At 39.8% G+C, this 22,383-nt stretch overlaps 1 protein-coding gene across 1 annotated transcript in view; it reads left to right on the top strand.

Annotated features, from left to right (window-relative positions):
* The window catches only part of MTCL3 (MTCL family member 3), a 30,420-nt gene extending 8,295 nt beyond the window's left edge, over positions 1–22,125 (top strand). The window contains exons 5-6 of the mRNA XM_082755599.1: positions 19,977–20,048; positions 20,676–22,125. Of these exons, the coding sequence (XP_082611725.1) occupies positions 19,977–20,048; positions 20,676–22,037 (1,434 nt within the window). The 3' untranslated portion in view covers positions 22,038–22,125. The remainder of the gene's footprint in view (positions 1–19,976; positions 20,049–20,675) is intronic.
* Positions 22,126–22,383: the final 258 nt, after the last annotated feature.

Raw genomic sequence — 22,383 nt, 5'->3', positions numbered from 1 at the left:
TTATTTAGCTTCCTCTCCTCTCTGAGATTTCCTTTTTCTGTTTTTACTCTGGTCTATGCCGTAAAATACCACTCAGTTTCTGGGACCATCTTCTTTATGACAGCATGGACTTTCTGTAATTGTCCTTACAATTTGATGTTAAGCTTGACTTTACTCCAAGTTTTCAATGTTTGTTGTCCTTCAGACTCTACTTTCCTGTATATTCCTATTTCTGAATCCTTTCCTCCTGCCCTGTGATGGGTTGTTCCACAGGTAGCTAGTTTGCTTTTTCCTTGTTTCTTCTTATGGGTCTTTGCACTACAGTGAAACATAGTGGCAATTTAATACCTTGCATTCTTTGGGAGCTGTGTAGCTGCAGGACATTAACCCAATAATTAGGCTTCCTCATCTCTTTCATCAGTGGTCTTTTTCTCCTTATCCTGTCTCTTCCCTCTGGCCCACTAGGCTGAACTGTGGCTCTTCTGTTCTCATATTCCACTTCTTTTTTAGCTTAGGTATTTGCGTCTTTATGTCTTTGCTCTTGGAAGCCATCAAAGGAAGGATACTTCAGGCTCCAGAACAAAAAATGTATTTAAGTTAGGGGCTCTTCTACATGATACTATTTTCCTGAAGCTGAAGCAGATGAATGATTTCCTTTGGCACAGAATGGGGGCACTGAGCCAGAGCTGAGAAATGCATTAAGACTCTACACCAGAGTAGAGATGGAGCTGATGAAGAGTCAGAAATACATCCTTATACTGAGCTTGGGAGAGCTGCCATGCCCAGTTATTATGTGTGTCATCAGAATTATGCAGGAGTTTTCATTTATATATTTCACACAGACTGCTGAGTTTCAGTGAGCAGAGGAGGCTACTTGTCGGGCTAAGACTTCCAGCACAGGATGGGAGATACTGGAGAACGGTTGAGGAGATGCAAGTCAGAGAAAAGCAAGTTTGAAGCAAAGGCAAATTATTATGCACTTTACAAACATGCCATGTCTTTGGGAACCAACGGAAGAAGGCAGATGAAGAACACTAATGCTTAACAATTTGAAATTTAGAATCTGTGAAAAAGCTATGAAAATATTAACATGAAACAAACGTGAGGACAACCCATAGTAGTCCAAAGTGAATTAGATTTTTTTCTGTGACAAAAGCTTTTTCTTATTCTTCAGCAATTGGAGCTTTTGTATGTCACTGTCAGATAGTCACAACATTAATCTGTTTGCATGTGAGTTACTTCCTGTGGTTTCACAGTATTACAACCCACTCTTATTTCGGTACACCTATTATAACCAATGAAATCTTGTCAAGTAAGTTCTAATCAGCATAAATAGGAATGCAGAGTCAAGGCCTTTTGTCTGGATTGTGTTCTTCACTTTACTGTGCTTTGAATTAATGACAGAAGTAACTCTAAAGTCAATGAAGCTTTTTGATTTTACAGCATAGTAGCAGTGCTCAGAGTATATATATCTGATTTCTATACTTTTATGTTACCTAGCGTACTGCAGAAACACAGACTTAATTTTGTGCACCAGCTGATAAAGCTTCCCAGTCTTCTCAAAATCTATTTATTTATAACTGCCATGGGAAATTTGTTCTCCTTTTATGATGAATGGTGTGAGGTAGCAAAGAAAGGTTAAAAGACTTAATAGAAAATGTTGGAGGCAGAAACAGCATTTTTTGTCAGTTGGTCTCCAGAGTGTGACCAGAGTCAAAGTTTCCTGTGTAGATTCTATATTGTTTTAATACACAAGACTTGACCACAAACATGTCTATAATATAAATGCTAGCAGATGTGTTTGTGTAGACAAAGCTAGGGTGTAGAGACAGATCCAGAGTTCTCCACTGAACATTTTGGGGTGAATATAGACTTGTGAATGTATTTTTACAGAGAGATAGGAAATAGTTGCAATTTCCTTTCCTGGTTTGGAGCTTTTGGAAATATATATATATATGCATATAATATATATATATCATGACAAACAGAAGTTGATGACTGCAGCAGAAGCTTGCAAGCATCCAAGGTTTGGAAGGTGCTCCAGTAAGGCATATGTTTTCTATCAGTTACTCTTACTTGCAGACCCCAGCCTGCAGGTATTTCATTTTGCAGTGTTATTCCTGCATGCATCCACATGGAAACACAAGATTTTTAATCTAGGTTGTCAATTTTCATAATTTATTTCTGGGAACCGCTGTTGATTTCCTCTTTGTTGTTTGATATTAATAATTCTAATGCTTTTTATTTATTTATTTATTTTGAAGCTAAGAACAAACTAGAGACATAAAATGTTTCCTGAAATAAAGAGAAAGCAACTGTAGCTAGACGCAATTTTTAAATGTTAAAAAAAAAAAAAAAAAAAAAAAAAAGCTAATGGCTTGCATTCCTTAGCATATTCATTAATTTGTTTTTAGTTCTTACACTCATTTTAGATATGCAGTAAGAAAAGTAAGTAGTATTCAAATTGGCAACGATACTCTACTGACAGAAGCTTAATAATTCAAAGTATGGTAAGCATTTGTTGAAGCCTAATTAACACTTACAGACCTTTTAATGGTGAAATATGAACACAAAATAAGAATTCATTCCTTTGCTATAGCTATATAGGAAATGCCCAGTTAGCCATGTTTTAGAAGGTTTGTCATGAGAGAAACAAAGTAGGGGGAGAGTATGACAGATGTACTGGACCCTGGGCTTCATAAATCCTCATTGCAATGCAGATATGTAATTGCAGAAGGCACAGTGTTTTTTTCAGAGACATATGTCTTTATGGATAGAAATAGATTATTATGGATAGAAATAGATGCTCCAAGCTGGGCAGATGCAAGATAGCTCAGTTCTTACAGCCACGTTACAGTAATGTCATCAAGCTGACAATTTCTTCTTCTGAGCTCTGGTTATTAGCTCAGGTAGCGAGCTTGCAATAACCATTGCTACGTGGCATGAACCAGAGACATCTTGTGCCCAGTCAATTCAGAATGCAGGCAGAGGAGTTTGCATCTCTCTGCATGGATCTGTGTTTTCCTGGAGTGGTGCCTGTCTTATCAGTCTGTTTCGTATGTTGCATGAAGATGGAAGACAGCAGCGTGATCTGGGGAGCTGGGTACAGGGCTTGCAAGGAGGAATTTGAATTCTGTTCCTGATTTTGATACAAACTGGCTGTGGGACCACAGGAAAGTAGTTATATATTTCTGCTTACTCTTGCAACATTTGTTCTGCCCTGTTTATGTAACCTGTGGGCACAGATTAGATCTCCATACATCACTGAGTGCTCAGGCTGAGCAGAAATCAGGACAGTAGCTGGAGATTTCGCAACAAAAGCTGCTGTCAATGAAAGAAAAAAGGGAAAAACAAAAACAAACAAACAAAAAAACAACAACCCACCACTACAAAAAACAAAACTGGAGAGCTGTGAATAGAACTAGTAAGGGATATTCTCGTCCCAGTACCTTTGATCACTAATATCAGCCACTATGTCTCCTTGATAAAAATCTCTCATTTTTTTTTCTCTCTAAGTCTCTTCTTCTGTCATCTAACAACAACCACGGATTTCTCTTAACTCTTCACTTTTGCATCTGGATTGAGGGCAGTGGAAGATCATTCACTCTACTGTGAAACACAACTGTATCAATTATATCAGCAACTATGAGCACAAGAGAAAATGTTTCTGGTTGTAATGCCTGACTTCAGCCTTTCTTAGACCAATATGGAGCAATAGTAGCAGGAGTAATTAGGCATTGTCTTCTGGAGTTGGAACATAATCTGTCAGCTTGAGTAAACGTACAGATTAACAGCTAGGGAGGGAGAGTATGTGATAGTTTATAAATACAGATTTTTCTGCAGTTTAAACTGGTAAACTCCAAGAAATAATTACCTGGTGATCTATGGGAATGGAAGATTTTAGAAGGGATACTATTGGGTCAGTCATGATTGGATGAATTGCAAAAGCACAAAGTGTATATTATATATTGACACAAAAACATTCCAGAACAGAGGCATACAGGAACCCCTCAAAAGAACAGTTGCTAGAATAACTTAATACAAGCAAACCAGGATATTCTGTTCTTGGAGAGAGTATCACTTTGCTGAAGTGTTCTAAAATACTACCGGTGTTAATGTCTTCAACACATTGCAGAAATCACGTCTTCTAGTTTTGTAAAAAAGCTTTCATCTATTTCATCTTATTCATCAGATGGTCTGTAGGAGATACCCAAAAAGATGTTACCCATGCTTCTCTGTCCTTTGATCCTTACCCATAGCTTGTAGCTAGCCCATCACCCATAACAGTGCAATGCATTTGAACTTTGCATAAAGTAGAACCCTTTTCCCTCAGCATTCAAGATCATGTCAATCTATGGCAGCACTCCAGGCATGTGAGCTATCCTGTCCTGTCTCCCATGTTATCTGAGCAAGGTCATAGCTCTGTAACTGGGTGTGGATTTCTAGCTTGTGTTTCTTTCCCATGCTGCATGTGTACAAGTCACAGGAGATAGTAACCTGGTTGTGCTGCTTTGACAGGGAATGTTTGAGTATTCTGTATCATGTTGCCCTCCAGTAACCTCCTAATTGCACCCCCATGCTTCCATTTCAACTTTGATGTCTTTTCAAACAGCTACAATGGAGGGAGCAGGGACAAGGTAGAGAGAGAGAGATGAGATGAGATGTTATTACACCTGCTGATGGAGCTGATCAGCTGCATAGGATCACTGTAGTAAACCAGTATTCTTCAAAGAGTAATTTACTTGCTCCTGGCACCAGATGGCAGCAGGGTAGGATTTAATAAGTCTTGCACAAGCCCAGTTCCTCCCTGGGTTTTTTGGAGGACCCAAATGTCAGGTCTCGGCAGCACTGCTACTAGAGGTCCCTTTAAGCAGAGTGCTTTAGTGATCTGGAATCTGTTTGTTGCCTCATGAAAATTCAAGTTGCTTTGGTGAACAGCAGCATGATTATGAGATTTCTTTAAAAAAAAAAAAAAAAAAAAAAAAAAAGATTAGAAACAAATCTCTGCCTTGGTTTATGCATGAAAAAGCAAACAAAATCCTGTCTCCAAACCTGGCTCAGTTATTCTCTTAAGTGTCACATCCCTGCAGATGCAGAATCCCCGTTTACTTTAGTCAGACTTGCTTATGATTTGCTTCTATTACATTTGGTATCCTGCCTAAATATTTGTTCCTTTACAAACTGTACTCAGCAGGGAATACTATTCATAATCTGTGAGGGTGTGATTCTGACTTCTTTGCTCAGAGCACACTGTGATCAGTTCCACTGATTTCACAGTGAGCAGTATAAGCAGAGTTTACTGCAGTTTAGTTTTCTGAGCATGTGAAAAGAATAATAATGAAGAAATACATTAATTTCTGTTACAAAATCTGTATTAATAATTCTCTAAAAATGTCATGCCATAAGGGGAAAAGAAAAAAAAAAGTATATTTGCAAAGCAGTTTACACTCAGACCTCATAAAATTACATTTTAATTATGTGCTAGCCATCAGCAATTCATGAGATGTGTGCTTATCAGAACTGAAAATAAGCAGCCTGATTGTCAATAATAATAAACTTCAAAACATATATAATAAATAGTGGAAGATTTCAAAAGAGTAAAGCTGGAAAGATAACTCATTGTGAAGAGGTTTTGTGAGGAAAGATGCCTAGAAGGGTTTTTTTTTGGAGAGTCATTGAAGCTAATGTGCTGCTTTGTGGATTCTTATTAAATCAGCATAAAGCTTGCAAGGACATGCAAAAGGAGTGGGTGATTTGCTTGCTAATGGGAAAGCATTAATAAAAGTGGCATCTGTAGTCAAAAAGAATATATATAGCATATGTATAAAACAGAAAAGAATTTAGCCATCACAAAATGAAGTTAAGTTTGAGCAACATTTTTGAATCTGTAAACATGTTACTATTGCTCTGCCTTCATGGAGGCAAAGGAGTTCCATCCTTTTGGCAGGATATTACTTCATTTGCCTTTTTTCTCTGTGATGGATATGAGCAGCCTTAGATTTGCAAGTTCTCCAGTCAAAAATGTTATTATTGATGTTACAGGTAAAATCAGTGTCCCTCTTTATTAAGCTCTAATAAAATAAAATAAAATAAAATAAAATAAAATAAAATAAAATAAAATAAAATAGGTAATAAATGTGTGGTGACTGTGGCTTGGGTAACTGGTTATGAGAGAAAATGGTTTGTGAGCGTGAACTCACAAAGGTGAAGGCTGGAAAAGATACATCTCTGTTACTTACAGACCTTAGGGCATGACTTTCTTGAGATCTGAAGGGGAGGAAAGGGCTTTTTTATCTCTACCTCAGTAGGCAATGTTGCTAATGACTTCAGAAAGGTCCTCAAAGTACCATACTATGTTAACAAATGAAGGAAGGTTTGGGAAATCCAGTATTCCTTGGTTTACCTTCAGTCATTTTGTAATCTCATGCTGACACTGTGCTGCTTGTAAGCTTGAGAAGTTTACTTATTTTCTAGGAAAAGACATAAAGTTTTATGGGACTTTGCAATGGTCCTCAATTACAAATGACAAGTTTTTAGTTTTGCATTTCCCAGTTTCTTTTTTTTTTTTTAACTTAGGTGGACAATTAAATGTCCAAATATATAATTTAAACATAAAGGTAGCAACTTGACTGCTCGAATGAAAGATGCTCAATAACTTAAAGTCCAAGTGTAAAAATGAGCTCCCTGCTCTAGCTGGCATGTCAACAACCGTCATACTACCTTCCACAGTTGTATCCATAGTTGTGTGCACAGACAGTACATAATTCTTGCTGGTTCTTTTGTTGTTAATTGCTTATTTTTAAAAAAGGTTATTATGCTTTTTAAATTCCAACTGCAATTTTATTTTTATCTGTTGTCTTTTTGGCAGGTGTCTGGATTTATTTATTTATTTTTAATTGTAAGACACTATGTGTGATTTGCTCAGTTTATTAAGGAAAGAAATTGGGTAATAGAGAGGCCAAATTCAAACTCTTTATAATGCTACAGAAGCATGAAGGGGACTATAGAGGTAGACCAGGATTCTCTAGATTAGGAGGAAATCCAGATGACTTTGCAAAAGTACTTTCTATCAGCTGGAATGGAGGCAGAACAGAGACATTTTTGAGTGCCAAACCAGAGGTCTAGAGGCATGTTGTAGTACAGAATCAATATACACCAAGTATCATAGTCTTACTGGAAGTCTCACCAAAGCTTTGATGAATAACAGTAATAAATAATTTCTGCCTTTTATACCACTGTGTTCAGTCCACTGCTTAAGTGCACTAGTCCCTTCAAGAAACACCTGGTAAAACAGAGCATTTGCACTGTGTTAATAAAGGTCAAAGCTGAGGTTGCTTCAGACTGAAGGGAATATTACAATGGCTCTGTTTTTGTTCAACACATGTACTCACTGCTGTCTTCAGGGCTTTTTTTCCTCATGGTCTTAAATTGAGTTCCTCAGCCACCCCACATTAAACAATTTTCCGTGTTACGTTCTTTGGTGCCAATGGCAAGTCATTTCTCCCTGCCTTAGGAAAGTAAGCAGAAAGTAGCACTGTGGAGGTAAGCACTGCTCTGTGTTTTGGCTGAACTCAGCTGCCAGCGTGAGGAATAAGAACCTTGTCATGTCATAATACAGATGGCTGTTGTGAAGCATGTCATGGGCCCTCAGGGAGTAATATCAGTGCAGTTTCCAGTGTAAAAACGGGTGAAGGAGACTGGCAAGCCCTCAAATGGGAAAATGGACAAAAGAGCCATATGCAGCAAAACTCTCACAGATATTGCAGAATTTACTATTCAATATGTTGCTCATTACTTTTTCAAAATGGTGGTTCTGTGATGGTTCAAATGTCACTTCTGTCTTCTAGAAGGACAAGAAGGAGAATGTGGGGAAATACAGGCTGGCCAGCCTCACCTGGATCCCTGGGAAGGCAATGGAGAAATAATTCTGGAAGCTATTTCCAGACATACTAAATGCAAGAAGGTGACTGGGAATAGTCAGCATGGATTTACAAAGAGGGAATCATGCTTGACAAAACTGATAGCTATCTATGAAGAGATGACTGGCTCAGTGGATGAGGGTAGAGCACTGAATGTTGTTTATCTGAAATTCAGTAAGGCTTTCAACAGTCTTTCATAATGTTCTAGACAAGCTGAGGAAGCATGAGCTAGATAACTGGACAGTGAGGTTGATTGCAAACTGGCTGATGAACTGCTAGGCTCAAACAATTGTAATCAGCAGCTCAAAGTCCATCTGGAAGCTGGTGTATAGCGGCATACCTCTAACAGCACGGGCCAACTGCTCTCAATGACTGGGAGCCAGGAAACAAATGCAATAACACAGCTGGCAGGGCAGGAGCCCCACCACCCAGTGACCACTTCAACAGTGCCTGAGCATGGAGAGAAGAACAGGCCTGAGGAAAGCAGCTGTCATCAGCTGAGGCCAGATCATCTGTCAAGTTTGTGGTGACAAGGAAAGTCTGAAATTAGTTGGGGAAGTCAATCCACACGTCGGCATCAGGTCCAGTGATGAAGAAAGAGCAAGGTCAACCTAGAAATTCAGGCCACAGGTCAAGGTTAAGATCGACAGGGTCTGCAACTGAGCAGAGTGACAAAGCTGCAGATGAGTACAGCTATCACATAGCTCAGGCAGGGTTGTGAGGCACAGGTTTAGGTGGAGCTCCTGGACCCATGTGGTGTGGATGGAAGCCCCATGTGAAGCTCATCAGGGTAATCAAGGTTATTAACATGCTCAGGCCTCTAGCAGTACCCCAGGGGACTGGATCAATAGAATCCATGGCTGAGCACAACTGTGGTGAGCTGGAAGCCAGTGACCCTCTGACACTGCTCAAGAAGGGACTGAAGCCCTTGTGCTGAACTGAAATGGGGCCCATGGGCAGAGTGCATGAGTGAAGGTGGTCAGAGCCACTAAGGCAGACCTTTGGGTGCCATGAGGGCCCTGGATGGAGAAGAATAATGGGGTGTGTGCATGCATATGAATCATATCAATATATATAAATACCTAATGGGAGGGTAGGAAAAAAGTGGAGTCAGATTCATTTCTTTGGTGCCCAGTGACAGGCAATAGGCACAAATTGCAGTGCTGCCAATTCTGTTTAAGCATAAGAAAACATTTTTGCTGTGAAGGTGATCAAACACTAGAACACGTTGGTTGTAGAGGAAGGAGTCTTCATCCTTCAAGATACGCAAGACCCCACAGGACATGGCATTGGGACGCCTGCTTTATTTGACTCTGCTCTGAGCACAGGGATTAGATTAGATCTCCAGAAGTTGATTTCAACCTTAACTATTTCGTGATTCTTTGATTTTTTTTTCTCACTTCTGTTGTCTGTAATTGGCAATAAAAAGCATAATCTAACATCTCATTTTGCAGCAGAGCGTACAGGGGTAGAAAAGGTCAGTTCTGGAAGAGAGGAGAGGAAATGGTTTCCAGGTTATTTCTGTTAAACAGGGAGACTTGGGAGTCTGTAAAATTGTCTTCTCAGGCAGAACACAGCCAGTGAACAGGAGATCAGATGCAGGTACATCAAGGGCATTTTCCCTGCTGCTCTGATGTGCCCACAGAGCAACTAGTTTGTTCTGTGCAATATAGCACTGTGTGTGTGTGCAGAGTATTAAACCTTCCATCAGACAGATACCTCACATGCATTAAGGGGAGTGATGTATGACAAATGAAGTATAACAAAGAAAGTACCAGCAGTGGGGAATACTGCCCAATGAATAGCTGCTGTGGCTGGGCTGTACAACAGTAAAGACTGTGATTGTGCAATGTGATTCTTCATTGATTACCAGTGTGCTAGTTGTGCTCTGTCTCTTAACAGTCCTGTAAATGTACTACAGTTAGAAGAGCAGAACGGCATGTTTTGAGCCATCTTCTATTAGGCTCTTACATTTGCATATGTTTATAACAATGGTTTGTGGTGTATAGAGGCGAGTCACTTAACAGGAAGAGCATCCAGGTATAGGGTGTGCTGGGCGCTGTGATCTGCCACACTGCCCTTCTGAAGTGTACTAGACAGGAACAAGAACACCAAGCTTATGATATTTGTTCACTGCAACCTGGAGGTTTATTCTTACTGCAGTGTTTGTAAGATCAAGAAATGCAACCCTCTGGCATTTTAAGATCCAGGTCTTGATAATGCTCCACAGTTATGATTTGCAAACATTGCATTTATTAATCTGAAGTAAAGGGCAGTGGATTAAGCTTTGATAGGTGCAGGTAATTTTTTTGAAGTGTTTGTTTCTGCTGAGATGTTTTGGCATATTATATATTTTTTCTTCCTATTGCTCACATTAACAATAGCACATTGAGATGTGTAGAGTGAGTGGATATCAATTCTGTTTTGCTTTGTCTGATCCTAGTTGTATGATTGTGTTAATTGAATTTGACTGTCTCAGCCGTGAGTTCAGGTTAGGATAATAACCAAGCTCTTTGCTTAGGTCACAGATGAATACTTGCACTTACAGTATATTTGCCATGCATCTGTTTCCATCAGTGTTGTGTATAATGAGAGGCTTCTATGTCCCTGTAAAGCATGACTGATGATGACATCAAAGTGGCCTAATTACCAAGAGTGTTTTATATTACAGGCTTGGCTGAATTATTTCAATTTTTACAGATGCTTGCAGTTTAGAGCTTTGATTAAGTGACTAATTAGAAGCACCAGTAACAGTGCCCCTGAAAGAGTTTTGAACTGGAATGTTGCCTTGATGATACACAGACACAAATACACTCATAAGGTTCATTTTCCTTGTGGCGTGCTTCTCCAAGTAGTGTTGCTGAGTTCCCAGACTTTGGTAGAGTTTCATACAGTTGAAGTTGAGGCCAGAACTGTGTAATATGATCAGCCAGTCTGGCCTCTTGAATACCATGGGTCACAGAATGTCTCAAGACATTTTATTTAAACAATACCTACTTTTCAGAAAAAGTTGCTGGTCTTCTGTGAACATTGACAGCTACAAACAGCCTACCACAACTCTTCCTGAACTGTTCTAATAATGGGTAAAATTTTGCACCTCTCTTCTCATCTGAACTAGCTGAAGGCCAGTTACCAGCCTGCTACTGTGCTACATTCCAGCATGAGAATGATGAGTCTAGCATCAATGCTGTGTTTGTTCATTTTAATCTGCATGCTTAGGGTTGATATCATTTAGGCATCTAAAAATAAAGCTGTTAACCTAAGATAGGAATTTGGCCTCCATCGAAGAAGAAAGATGGGCACTGCTTGAAAGTGGTTCATTGCACTGGTCTGAGGGTGGCACAACTGTGGAAAGGAACATCCGTCTCTAGAGACTTCACAGGGAACCTCAGTTTTGACATCTACTTCCTAGGACTAATTAAGCCATTTGGTCACCATGGTGGTTTCACTGCCCTCTCACACTCCCTCAAAAGAACAGGAGGAGAAAACATGATGAAAAAGGCTCATGGGTTGAGATAGGGACAGGGAGATCACTCACCAGTTACTGTCACAGACAAAATAAAACTCAGCATAATGGAATTAATGTAATTTATTTCCTGTTGATAACAAACTAGAGCAGTGAGAAATAAAAACACCTCCCCCCATCCACCCTCTTCCACCTCCTCTTGCCCCAAGCAGCCCAGGGAACAGGGAATGGGGGCTGTGGTCAGTCCCTAACGCTTCATCTCTGCTGCTCCTTCGTGGTCCCTCTCTGCCCCTGCTCTCCATGGGGTCCCTCCCATGGATGCCGTCCTTCCTGAACTGAGCCTGCAGGGGCTGCTCACAGGCAGCAGCTCTTCAAGCACTGCTCCCACACGGCTCCATACCATGGGGTCCATCCCCCAGGAGCAAACTGCTCCAGCACGGGTCCCCCATGGGTGGGTGGCAGCTCCCCCCAAACCCCCTGCTCCTGCGGGGGCTCCTCTCTACAGGCTGCAGCATGGAGATCTGCTCCACATGGGACCCATGGGTTGCAGGGGGACAGCCTGCTCCACCAGGGGCTCCTCCACAGGCCACAGGGGAACTGTTGGTGTGGTGCCTGGAGCACCTCCTGCCCTCCTGCTGCACTCACCTTGGGCTCTGCAGGGCTGCTTCTCTCACATTTTTCTCACTGCTTTCTCCCAGCTGCTGTTGCACAGCCTTTTTATTATAATTTTTATTTTTATTTTTTCCCCTTCCTTAAATCTGCTCTCCCAGAGGCCCACCCAGTGACACTCCCTGGCTCAGCTCTGGCCAGCAGCAGGTCTCTTTTGGATCCGTCTGGAGCTGGCTCTGATCTGACATGGGGCAACTGCTAGGCTCTCTCTCAGCCCCCCTGCTACAAAAACCTTGATTTATAAGCTTTATACAGTCACAAAAGTACACTTGAACATCACTTCAGCTGATTATCCTCTTTGACCCTGTAGTCTTTTTCAGAGATGTAGCTTTTCAGGTTTCTTCTGTATTGTCTAGGCTGTTTTCCTATTGTCTTAGCATAGCTTTCATTCTGTTTTCACATGTGTATTATCACACTTAGTCATGTTTAAACATAAGTTATTTCATTGCACCTAGGTAGTATGAGTGACTCTCCTTTTTAACATTTTTCCAACCTTCATCTGCAGTTTAAATCCACGATTATTTTATGTTTTTCCCAGGCAGGAGTGAAAAATGTTAATTAGCGTAGGACCAAGAATTGATTCCTGTGAGACCCCATTAGGACTGCTGTGGTGTTAATTTGCAGGTGATTTGCTGGCTCAGTGACATTTATGATAAATGCAGAAGAGTGGATGTTTGCTCATGACGGCTAGTTAAAAATGCATCCCAGTGATCAAATATTTATAATGAGCTGAAGACTTCATTTTAGAATGAAATTTCCTCATTCCTGGCAAAGGGAACCTTTAAATAAGAATCTTACAGCACATCTACATGCAGATTTTATGTCAGCCTATGATCTACAGCCCCTTCCCTTTCTGGGAATGAGCATCTTTAAAAATCTAAGCAAGTCACTGGTCCCCTGCTCTAGCCAATGCTGCAGTAATCTATTTCTCTCATCTCCATCTTTGTCTGGTAGAAATACTGGGAAAAGCACTGGGTGCAGGCTTGTGAGTGTAATATACCAGACAGAGAGCATAAGATACGAGATAGAGTGAGAAAAGTGGGTGAGAGGATGTCCAAACTGCAAAAAAGTCTTCCCTCCATTTTAAACTCTAGACTCCTTGGTTCATTTTTGTGATGTGTGTTCTTGACATGAGTTGCTCAACAAAACATAGATTTAATTTGTGGCAGTGATACACTGGCATAACTTCAGAGCACTGCAGTCCGGTCCTCAGTTTTCAATCATCTAAATTCCTAAACACCTTTAAAACTTCCCCTCATGTCATATTATATATAGAAAATATTTCTCAGCCAATTTGCAGAATGTACTATAAAACTTCCCCAAGGAAATAAAGACAAAAAAGAGATGAAGAGAAAAAGAAGACCCCTCTTTCTAGTGAGAAGATAGAGTGGTGATTGCTGACATGTGAGAAATGGATTTCTTTCCTCTGTTAACAGAAAATCTCCTTCTCACTGTGAAGACCTCTAGACCAAGTGTAGATTTCAGAATTTTTCCTAACTGAATCCATCTCAAATTTTTGCATCCTCTCTACTGTAATTTTTTTTTTTTTTTTTTTTTTTTTTTTTTTGGTGAGTTGTTCCTGTGACCAGAAGTGCTGTCTCTGGTGCACAGACTTGTAGGGAGAGCTGCAAAGCTCCTTTCTCTGTTGTGTGCCTGGAAACCTAAATGAGTTCGTATACATGTGCATGTTGTTGATGCCACCATTCCTTGTGAATCCAGCTGAGTGACTTTAAGAGCTGACTGTGCATGCTCTTCAGTATAAAATGAACTTGAAACCACTGTACACCTGTGGTCAGCCCCCAGCTATGCAGAGCTAGCTTCTGTATACATCTCTACTGAGCAGTGTATGTAAAACTTTATTTTGATTTGGTAAAATCTGAGATGTATTTTACTGATAACTTCCACGTCCATGTCTGTGATTTATGATTATTGCTGTTGTTGTATGGTGGTTTTTTGAGCTGTGTTGGTATACTGTCTGTCATACTGGCAGTCCCAGATAACAGCTGGGGTGCATTGTACTGGGCACTGTGCAAACCCTGACAAAAAGACTGACTCTTTTCTCTCAGAAAACATAAATAATGAAGCTGACAAATAAACAGCAATTTAGACAAGCACTAGTAAACAGATTTAACTAGCATCACTCTGCAACAAAATACCTTATTCCAGCGTTTTCACTTCAGAGGATTCATGTTCTGAGATTTACTCTTGCATTTCAGGATTAGGGAGCTGAGTGTTAGCTGACGCTGATTTCTGCATCCATAATGAAGCCTAGTTGGATAGTGCTGGGGAACTAAGCATGTCTAGCTCATTCATCATTTAAAAGGTTCAAATGGCAGGAGGCATCTTCCTCTTCAGGAATTTTCTTTCACTCTTTTCAGATATACTGGTAGATGAGGGAGTGTACGATCACAGAAAAATGAAGTATCAGAATCAGTTGGCTATTTGACCTGGTCATATGGAGAGCTTTGAAAAGGCAGCTTTCATCTTCTACTGCTCAGGATTTTTTTCAAATAGGAAAACAGAGGAAGCAGGTGTCATGGAAGCAAATGTGCTGCTTTGTTTTATTCATTGCAAAGAATGTTTTTATCTGGTTGCATCACAGAGTTATCATTATTATAGGAAGAAGTTTTAGTATAATTGTATTATAATATAATTACATTATAGGAAGAAGTTCTTTATTATGAGTGTGGTGAGGCCCTGGCACAGGTTGCCCAGAGAAGCTGTGGATGCCCCATCCCTAGAGGTGTTCAAGGCCAGGCTGGATGGGGCTTTGGGCAACCTGGTCTGGTGGGAGGTATCCCTGCCCATGGCAGCAGGGTTGTAATTAGATGGTCTTTAAGGTCGCTTCCAATCCAAACCATTCTATTATTCTATGATTATTTACTGTAGTAATGTGTTTTTCATACAAAATGTAAAGGATTTCTCTAGGTAAAATTCAAGCGTGTGTCTTTTTCCCTCTTTATATTTTTTCTTTTTTCTTTTAATTTACAAACGAATAATGGCAAATGATCTGAAAATGATAACTGAAGTAATTCATAAATGAAAATGAAATAATTCAAACATTGCAGAATAGCTGTTCTCTTCTAAAATATGAAGATATTCAAAAAATTACATAATATATATTTTTCTCTCATTGATCTCATTTCATATTGTTCTTCAGCAGTGTTTTCAAATACACCAGTTTTAATATGAAGAGAACATTTTTAGAGCTATTAGGGGTATGCTTAGAACCACAGCTCGGTGTTTGGTTCATGGAGTTGGGTGCTGTGCTTCTTTGCATTTCCCATATCCTCTGCATTTTCTTTCTTGCCTTAATTTTGCAGGCAAGTAATACTGAAATACTTGGGGCTGCTGCCCGTGAAACAGTGTGGAAGGAGTAGAGGGTGTGTGTGATTCTACATACTGGTACCAATGACAGACAAAGCCAGTGTCTTGAGTTTGTTACTGGTAAACAGCCACAGATTGGCTGGCATTTTAAGGAGTCCGTATGTGAAAAAGGTTGATAGAGTTGCAGAATAAAGGAGACGTTTTAAAAAACAAAGATTGCTTTCAGGAGACAGCGTATTTTCAGTTTGACAGCATGGAGAGTGTCCAGTTATTTTTTACTACATAATCTGATATGTTGAATTAGACTCAGTGGCAGTAAACTGAAAAATCTGTCTTGTGTCTGCTTTGATCCAGATCCATGAGCTAACCGACCATACTTGCCTGAAGGGAAAGTACAGTGAGAGTCTTAGGGCAAATTTCCATTTCCCTGATCACGGTCACTCAGTACCAGCGGCAAGTTTGTGCTGCCCCAAAGTTGTTCAATATTCAGTGACTTTTCATAGAATCACATAATGATTTGGGTTGGAAGGGACCTTAAAGACCATCCAGTTCCAACCCCCTGCCATGGGCAGGGACACCTCCCACCAGATGAGGCAGATCAAAGGCTGTAAAGATGTTGCTTCATGACTATAAAGACGGTGTTAGGTTTGCTCTGATTTTTGAAAGCTTTGTTGATCTGTCACAGCAGTTAGGAGGCAGCTAACTGTGAGTGTGTACAGTGCAACTGTGTGGGAATGAGAAAGGCCAGTTGCAGCTGTGGAGGTTCAGACGCTGTACATCCTTTGCCTTGTCCTGCTCTGTGAGGAGGGATAAGGGCTGGCTGGGGAGCCCTGTGCACCCATATAACCCTTTATGTGTTGGGAATTCCTCCTGTGGTTGATTTTTGATTTTTTATATATTGATTTTTTATATATTATATATATATTATATATATATATATAAATATATATATATTTATATATATATTTTTATATATTGATCATTTACCCTCGGATCAGGCTTGAAATAATCAACCTAAGTGTCTTGAAATCTTGTATGTTTTATTCAGGGCTTCTTTATAAATTGCAGGGAGATTTACTGTAGTCTAGAGTCAGGCAGTGATAACTGAGTTCATTTTACAGCTTTGCTACTTGGAGTGTGATGCTGTTATTTCATTGCATTGTATTTTTATAGAGTAGATTTCAGGTCTTTTTGTATCCGTGAAGCACTCAGCATCGCAGGTGGTTAGGATTGCACATTTGGATTGCAGCTTAAGGCTGGCAAGAGAAGGATTTTGCCATCTGGTCTTGAGAAGTGCTTAGCATCTCCAGCAAGACATTGGAATAACTCCAGTGAGGGGTCACTGGAGAACTGGTGCTGCTGAACATCACAACAGAATTGCCCATTGCATGTGATCCGGTGTGCATATAATGCAGACATTGTCTGTGGGCTTATCTAGGCTGTGGCAATTCCTCAGCGTTGCCAGGACACTGATGCAGCCTTATGTGTGCTCACAACAGCGAATGCTGGGATAGTCAGCTCAAACCTGGGTGTACTTCCTTCCTCCAGAGGTAAGCAGAGCTTGTACAATACAGGCATATATGCCCTACTTGCAGCTCTTATTATCCCTAGCACTGTTGAAATATTTCAATACTACTTGAGCAGTTTAGCAAACTCCCCATTGTAGATATCACAGTATGATAGGCATTTTTTGTTTATTCGTTTCTCCTGCAGATGGGTAGCTTGGTTCGAGGTTATTAAAACAATAAAGCTGTCTGGCTAGCATACTGATCAGATAGTACAAAGGCAGTCTTGTGTTTGTTACTTTTATTTTTCTATTTTTAAAATTCATCATCATTAAATAGACTGAACTGAATGTAATTTTAAAAAAATGGAAGAAAAATTTTCTGAGCCCTGAAATTACCCTTTGCAACAAATTCTCAAAACCAGTTCTAAAATTTGAGTTTTGTTTTGTTTTGTTTTGTTTTGTTTTGTTTTTCTTTAGTTGAGAAACAGTAGAGGTGACCTCTAAGGGTAATTACAATATGCTTTGCGGTACACTGTGACATGGGAAAAGGCTCAGCAAGTGGAGAGTTATATTAAAAGAGGATCAAACACAAAGCTTTTTGAACAAACAACTTTTGAACTCTGAATAAATCTCTCAATATTGATTATTTATAGCAGGATATACTGCTTGATATGTGGCATTCTTCATTCAGTATGGGTATTGCCTCAGTGTCCTAACATGATGTTTATGGGGCACTGTGATTTTGAAGATGCCATCTGTCAGCTGCGGTGTGTAAATGAGATCTTAACCTCTGGTGAACAGAAATTGTGTCCTGGTGTTTTTCACAAGAAAAGAGATTATATAAATTCCTGCTGGGTCTAACCTACTTACCCAAATCATCCGGCCCATTGAATTGTGTATGTTCTTCATTGCTTTCTGCTATGAAATTATGTTAATACACACCATAATTTCATTGGTGAATATTATAAGCTTTGTGCATGGTTTGTTGTAATTCAAGTAGAGCAGAGTAGAAAGTCATGCCTAGTCATTAAATAGCCACAACTATTGTTGTAGTTAAAATGGAACTATCCTGACAATATCAAAAGGGACTTTAACATAAAAAAAATTAACAAAATAACAAAACAAAACAAAACAAACAAACAAACAAAAAACATAAAAGAGAGAAAGGAGAAACACAAGTTTTTAGTTTTATGTCAAGTCCATAAAAATACTTTCGGCCTCTAGGATTATTTTTTTTTTTTGGTCATCTGAAACTTTTGAAACTTTTTCATATATCTCATATCTTCCAAAAAGTTGTAGGGTACACAAGAAGATGTAGTTCAGCATTTCAGAACCTCATTATGTGTGGAGAGATGCTGAGCTTGGCAAGAAGGAATTTATGTAATCAAGGAGAAATATAGCTTAACTATCCCTTAGTTACTTTATCAGTGGGTGGCATTGGCAAGAATCTGGTGCAAGCCAAAGTTTGCAGTGATAACTCTTCTGGAAAGGGGCTTTTTATAGTGGTATAACTAATGGCAATGAACAGGAGGAAGATGTATCTCTGAAAGTTTAACTCTTTATAGATATGCAATTCAGAAAGAAAAACAACAAAAAGCCTTCCACATGCACATATCAGTTCTGTAATAGGATAACTACTGGGTGACCCTGGAGAAGAATCATTTGTAGACTCAATCCCTAAGTAGTTAGCTTTATTTTTAAAGGAAGGGGTGAATTAATTTAACTATTCTTGTGTCTTTTCTAGATTCTTCTAGAATCCTGTGATTAGTATCTCAGCTAGATACCTATGCATCATCTTTGGCTTTATTGTCTTATCTGCTGAGAGCACTGAGCATTCCTTCAAGAGACTAAAAAATTTTGATTCTGATTCTTAGTGAATCCATCTGTGAATTTTAGTTCTTCTAAATCTGATCTTATTTTAATTCTTGCATAACTCTATAGGGATTTTGAGCAAAAAGCCTTATAAGAAACTACCTCTTAAGGTTGCTTAGATTTACATTTGAGTCACTTCTATGGCATTGACTTTTCCTTTGGAGTGAGCAGTCCATGGAGCTTAACATTCATTAGGAAGGTGATCTGTAGAAGAAGGAGAAAAATTGGTACTAGCAGGCGAATACAGCAAAGGATTGTAATGTACAGCATACTTGCCCATTGTACTCTGCTCCTTGAGGATTATGAACAGATTTGAATTCCCACCATATAGAACTGGATGGCTTTTAGACACAGCTGCTTTCTCCCTGGCTGCCGCAGGGAAATGCATGTTTCTCGATTCCCAGTGGCACAAAGGGTCCTTTTACCAGAGAATAATCTCGGAGGGAGTTGGTGACAGTTGTATTCCTGTCCTGCTGCAGGGCCTACATTTTACCTGGGGAGCATAAAAACTGGGAACAGCTGCAAGTGGGATGTTATGTATTAACATATTTTCTCAGGCACTTTCCTCTCTCCTGCTGTTTTCTTGATGATCTGTATTGAGTGTTGACAGTGGGATGGTTGCAGTTGTTTTCCACTGCTACCGCTTGCCTGCTAATGAACTTTTTATTGTTAGCAATTATGAGATTTTTTCCAGTAGGTTTTGAACCCAGTGCATCCTGCTATAAAAGCAGGAATTTCTTTCCTGTTCACTTTGGCTACATAGCACAGGTGAAGATACCATAGGAACATGTTCATATGGTGGTACACAGATGTGTTTGTGTGGTGCTGGTCACAAGCTAATTCACTTTGTGTAAGACTTTGTAGTCTGAGCAGCTTTAAGTCACATTTATTGAATACATTCAGAGAACAGAACGACCCCAGTGACCAGATCTATGTGTTTGTCTGCACAGAGTTTGTCTACAGTGTATGCCTGTGAGATGAGTGATGGTAGTCCACTGCAAGCTTGAAGCCTGTGGGTGGGACACAGAGAAAGATGTGCTTGTAGATACATGCCCAGGTCAGCTGGTGGGATGTCACTGACATTGATTATGTGGTTTGGCTGTGTGGTTTGCATCGTGTCAAGGATTAAAAGAAATTACTGCTTTTATGTTTGCATTTGTCTCACTGTTTAAAAAGAATGACTAAATTATATACATCTTCAGTGAAATATTCAGTGCCTCTCATTGTGTTGTTGCAGCAATCACTGAAAAGAAGAGGGAGCAAAGACCTACAAAAATCAGAAAAAAAGTCACAGCAGACACCAACAGAGGTATGTTAAAATATCAGTACTCTGGATCCTCATGTTTAGGCTTCAGGGACACTCTAGAAATGATGTATATGATGTATAAACACTTCAGCTGCTTGCTTTCTCTGGTGTTTTCTTTATATGTATATATGCTGCCAAATGGCGAACTTTTACCCCATACCTACAGTCATCTTGCATGGTGTCAGGGACCACCTAAATGAACCACTGGTGCTGCAACAGAACCCACCAGCTTACATGTGCTCTGTATACTTTAGGCAAAATAAGTAAACAGACCACCATTGGAACAAGATTATAGACTCTTTGTACACAAAGTTCAGGATTTTTGAGTGGTGTAAAGTCTGTTGCAGCATTGCAAGTCTCGAAAATACAAGGTGCCCCCAATTGTATTTTCTGGAGACTGTGCAGATTTTCATTGCAAGTAAAATAGGCTTTCTCCCTCTTTTAAATTTAAATATTTATTTCTCCTTCTTTTGCCAAATCAATGAAAAACAATGATCATGGGAAATCCTTTGTTTATAAAACCATGTACCTGTGATTGGTGATCTTGTAATTTAAGACCATCCACTGGAGGTCTCCTCTTTTACATCAAATTTCTTCAAATATTTTTTTTCCTTTTTTTTTTTTCCTAAGGAGGACAATGAAGACCTGAAATGCCAGCTACAGTTTGTCAAAGAAGAAGCAGCTTTGATGAGGAAGAAAATGGCCAAGATTGATAAGGAGAAGGACAGATTTGAACATGAGCTGCAAAAATACAGATCATTTTATGGGGATTTGGACAGTCCCTTGCCAAAAGGTGAAGCAGGTGGGCCACCTACCACAAGAGAAGCTGAACTTAAGCTTCGATTGAGACTTGTGGAAGAGGAAGCTAACATTCTTGGGAGGAAAATAGTGGAGCTAGAAGTAGAAAATAGAGGACTGAAAGCAGAGCTTGATGATTTAAGAGGAGACGATTTCTCAGGGACCTCTAATCCGCTCCTGGGAGAACAGAGTGAATCTCTGTCAGAATTGCGACAGCATTTGCAGCTAGTAGAAGATGAAACAGAATTGCTGAGGAGAAATTTAGCTGATGTGGAAGAACAAAACAAGCGCATAACCGCTGAGTTGAACAAATACAAGTACAAGTCTGGGGCCCATGAGAGCTCCAGGCACCATGATAATGCCAAGACAGAAGCACTGCAGGAGGAGCTAAAAGCTGCACGAATGCAGATCAATGAGCTGAGTGGCAAAGTCATGCAACTCCAGTATGAGAACAGAGTTCTCATGTCCAACATGCAGCGCTATGATTTAGCCTCTCATCTTGGCATCCGTGGCAGCCCCAGAGACAGTGATGCAGAAAGTGATGCAGGAAAAAAGGAGAGCGATGATGATTCCCGCCCCCCTCACCGCAAAAGGGAAGGGCCCATTGGTGGGGAAAGTGACTCTGAAGAGGTACGAAACATCCGATGCCTGACACCCACGAGGTCTTTTTATCCAACACCATCTGGATGGCAGAAAAGCTTCACTGATAGGCAGCAGATGAAGGACATTCGCTGTGAAGCTGAGCGACTGGGCAAGACAATAGATCGCTTAATTTCTGACACAAGCACCATCATAACAGAGGCAAGAATTTATGTAGCTAATGGGGACCTGTTTGGACTGATGGATGAGGAAGACGATGGCAGCAGAATACGTGAGCATGAGCTTCTCTACCGGATCAATGCGCAGATGAAGGCGTTCAGGAAAGAGCTCCAGACTTTCATCGACAGACTTGAAGTTCCAAAGTCTTCAGATGATCGAAGTGCAGACGAACCTTTGTCAGTGAGTCAGGTAGACTTTTACTTATTACGGCCTACAGGTAAAAAGGCTTGGCCAAATGAATTAAGCCTAAAATTTGACGTATGGCATATTAAAATTCTTACACTAAACTGTGGACAAAAGTCTCTATTTCTTATATTACTTAAAATCCTCATTTGGCCATATGAAACCTTGTTCTACCAAGGGGCCTACTCATGAACAGTGAATAAATCATGTCTGCATGAATTTAAAAGAATTATACTCTAGGTATAATAGAGAATATATTGTACTGTAGGAGGTGAAAGATTTTACTCCTTCTTCTGGCTTTGCAGATGCATTTGCCAGAGTTGTGCCTTCTAAAGCAGTGTATGATAGCATTTTTGGCACATAAATGAGCATGGTTATTTTCTTGGTGGTTGGGTCCCTGTTAAATTAATAAAAACAAAATGTATTAATTTTAAACAGGAGGAAGCATACAGTTTCCAAAATTATAAAGACTATGACAAACCACGGAGAAAAATAAACCATGAAAAATTATAAAGTCACAGAGCCGCACAGTAGCATG

The sequence above is a fragment of the Aythya marila genome (assembly GCF_965140915.1).
Source record: "Aythya marila genome assembly, chromosome: 3".
Lineage (NCBI taxonomy): Eukaryota > Metazoa > Chordata > Aves > Anseriformes > Anatidae > Aythya > Aythya marila.
Note: the sequence above shows the minus strand (reverse complement) of the source record. Positions and strands in the feature narration are given on the sequence as shown.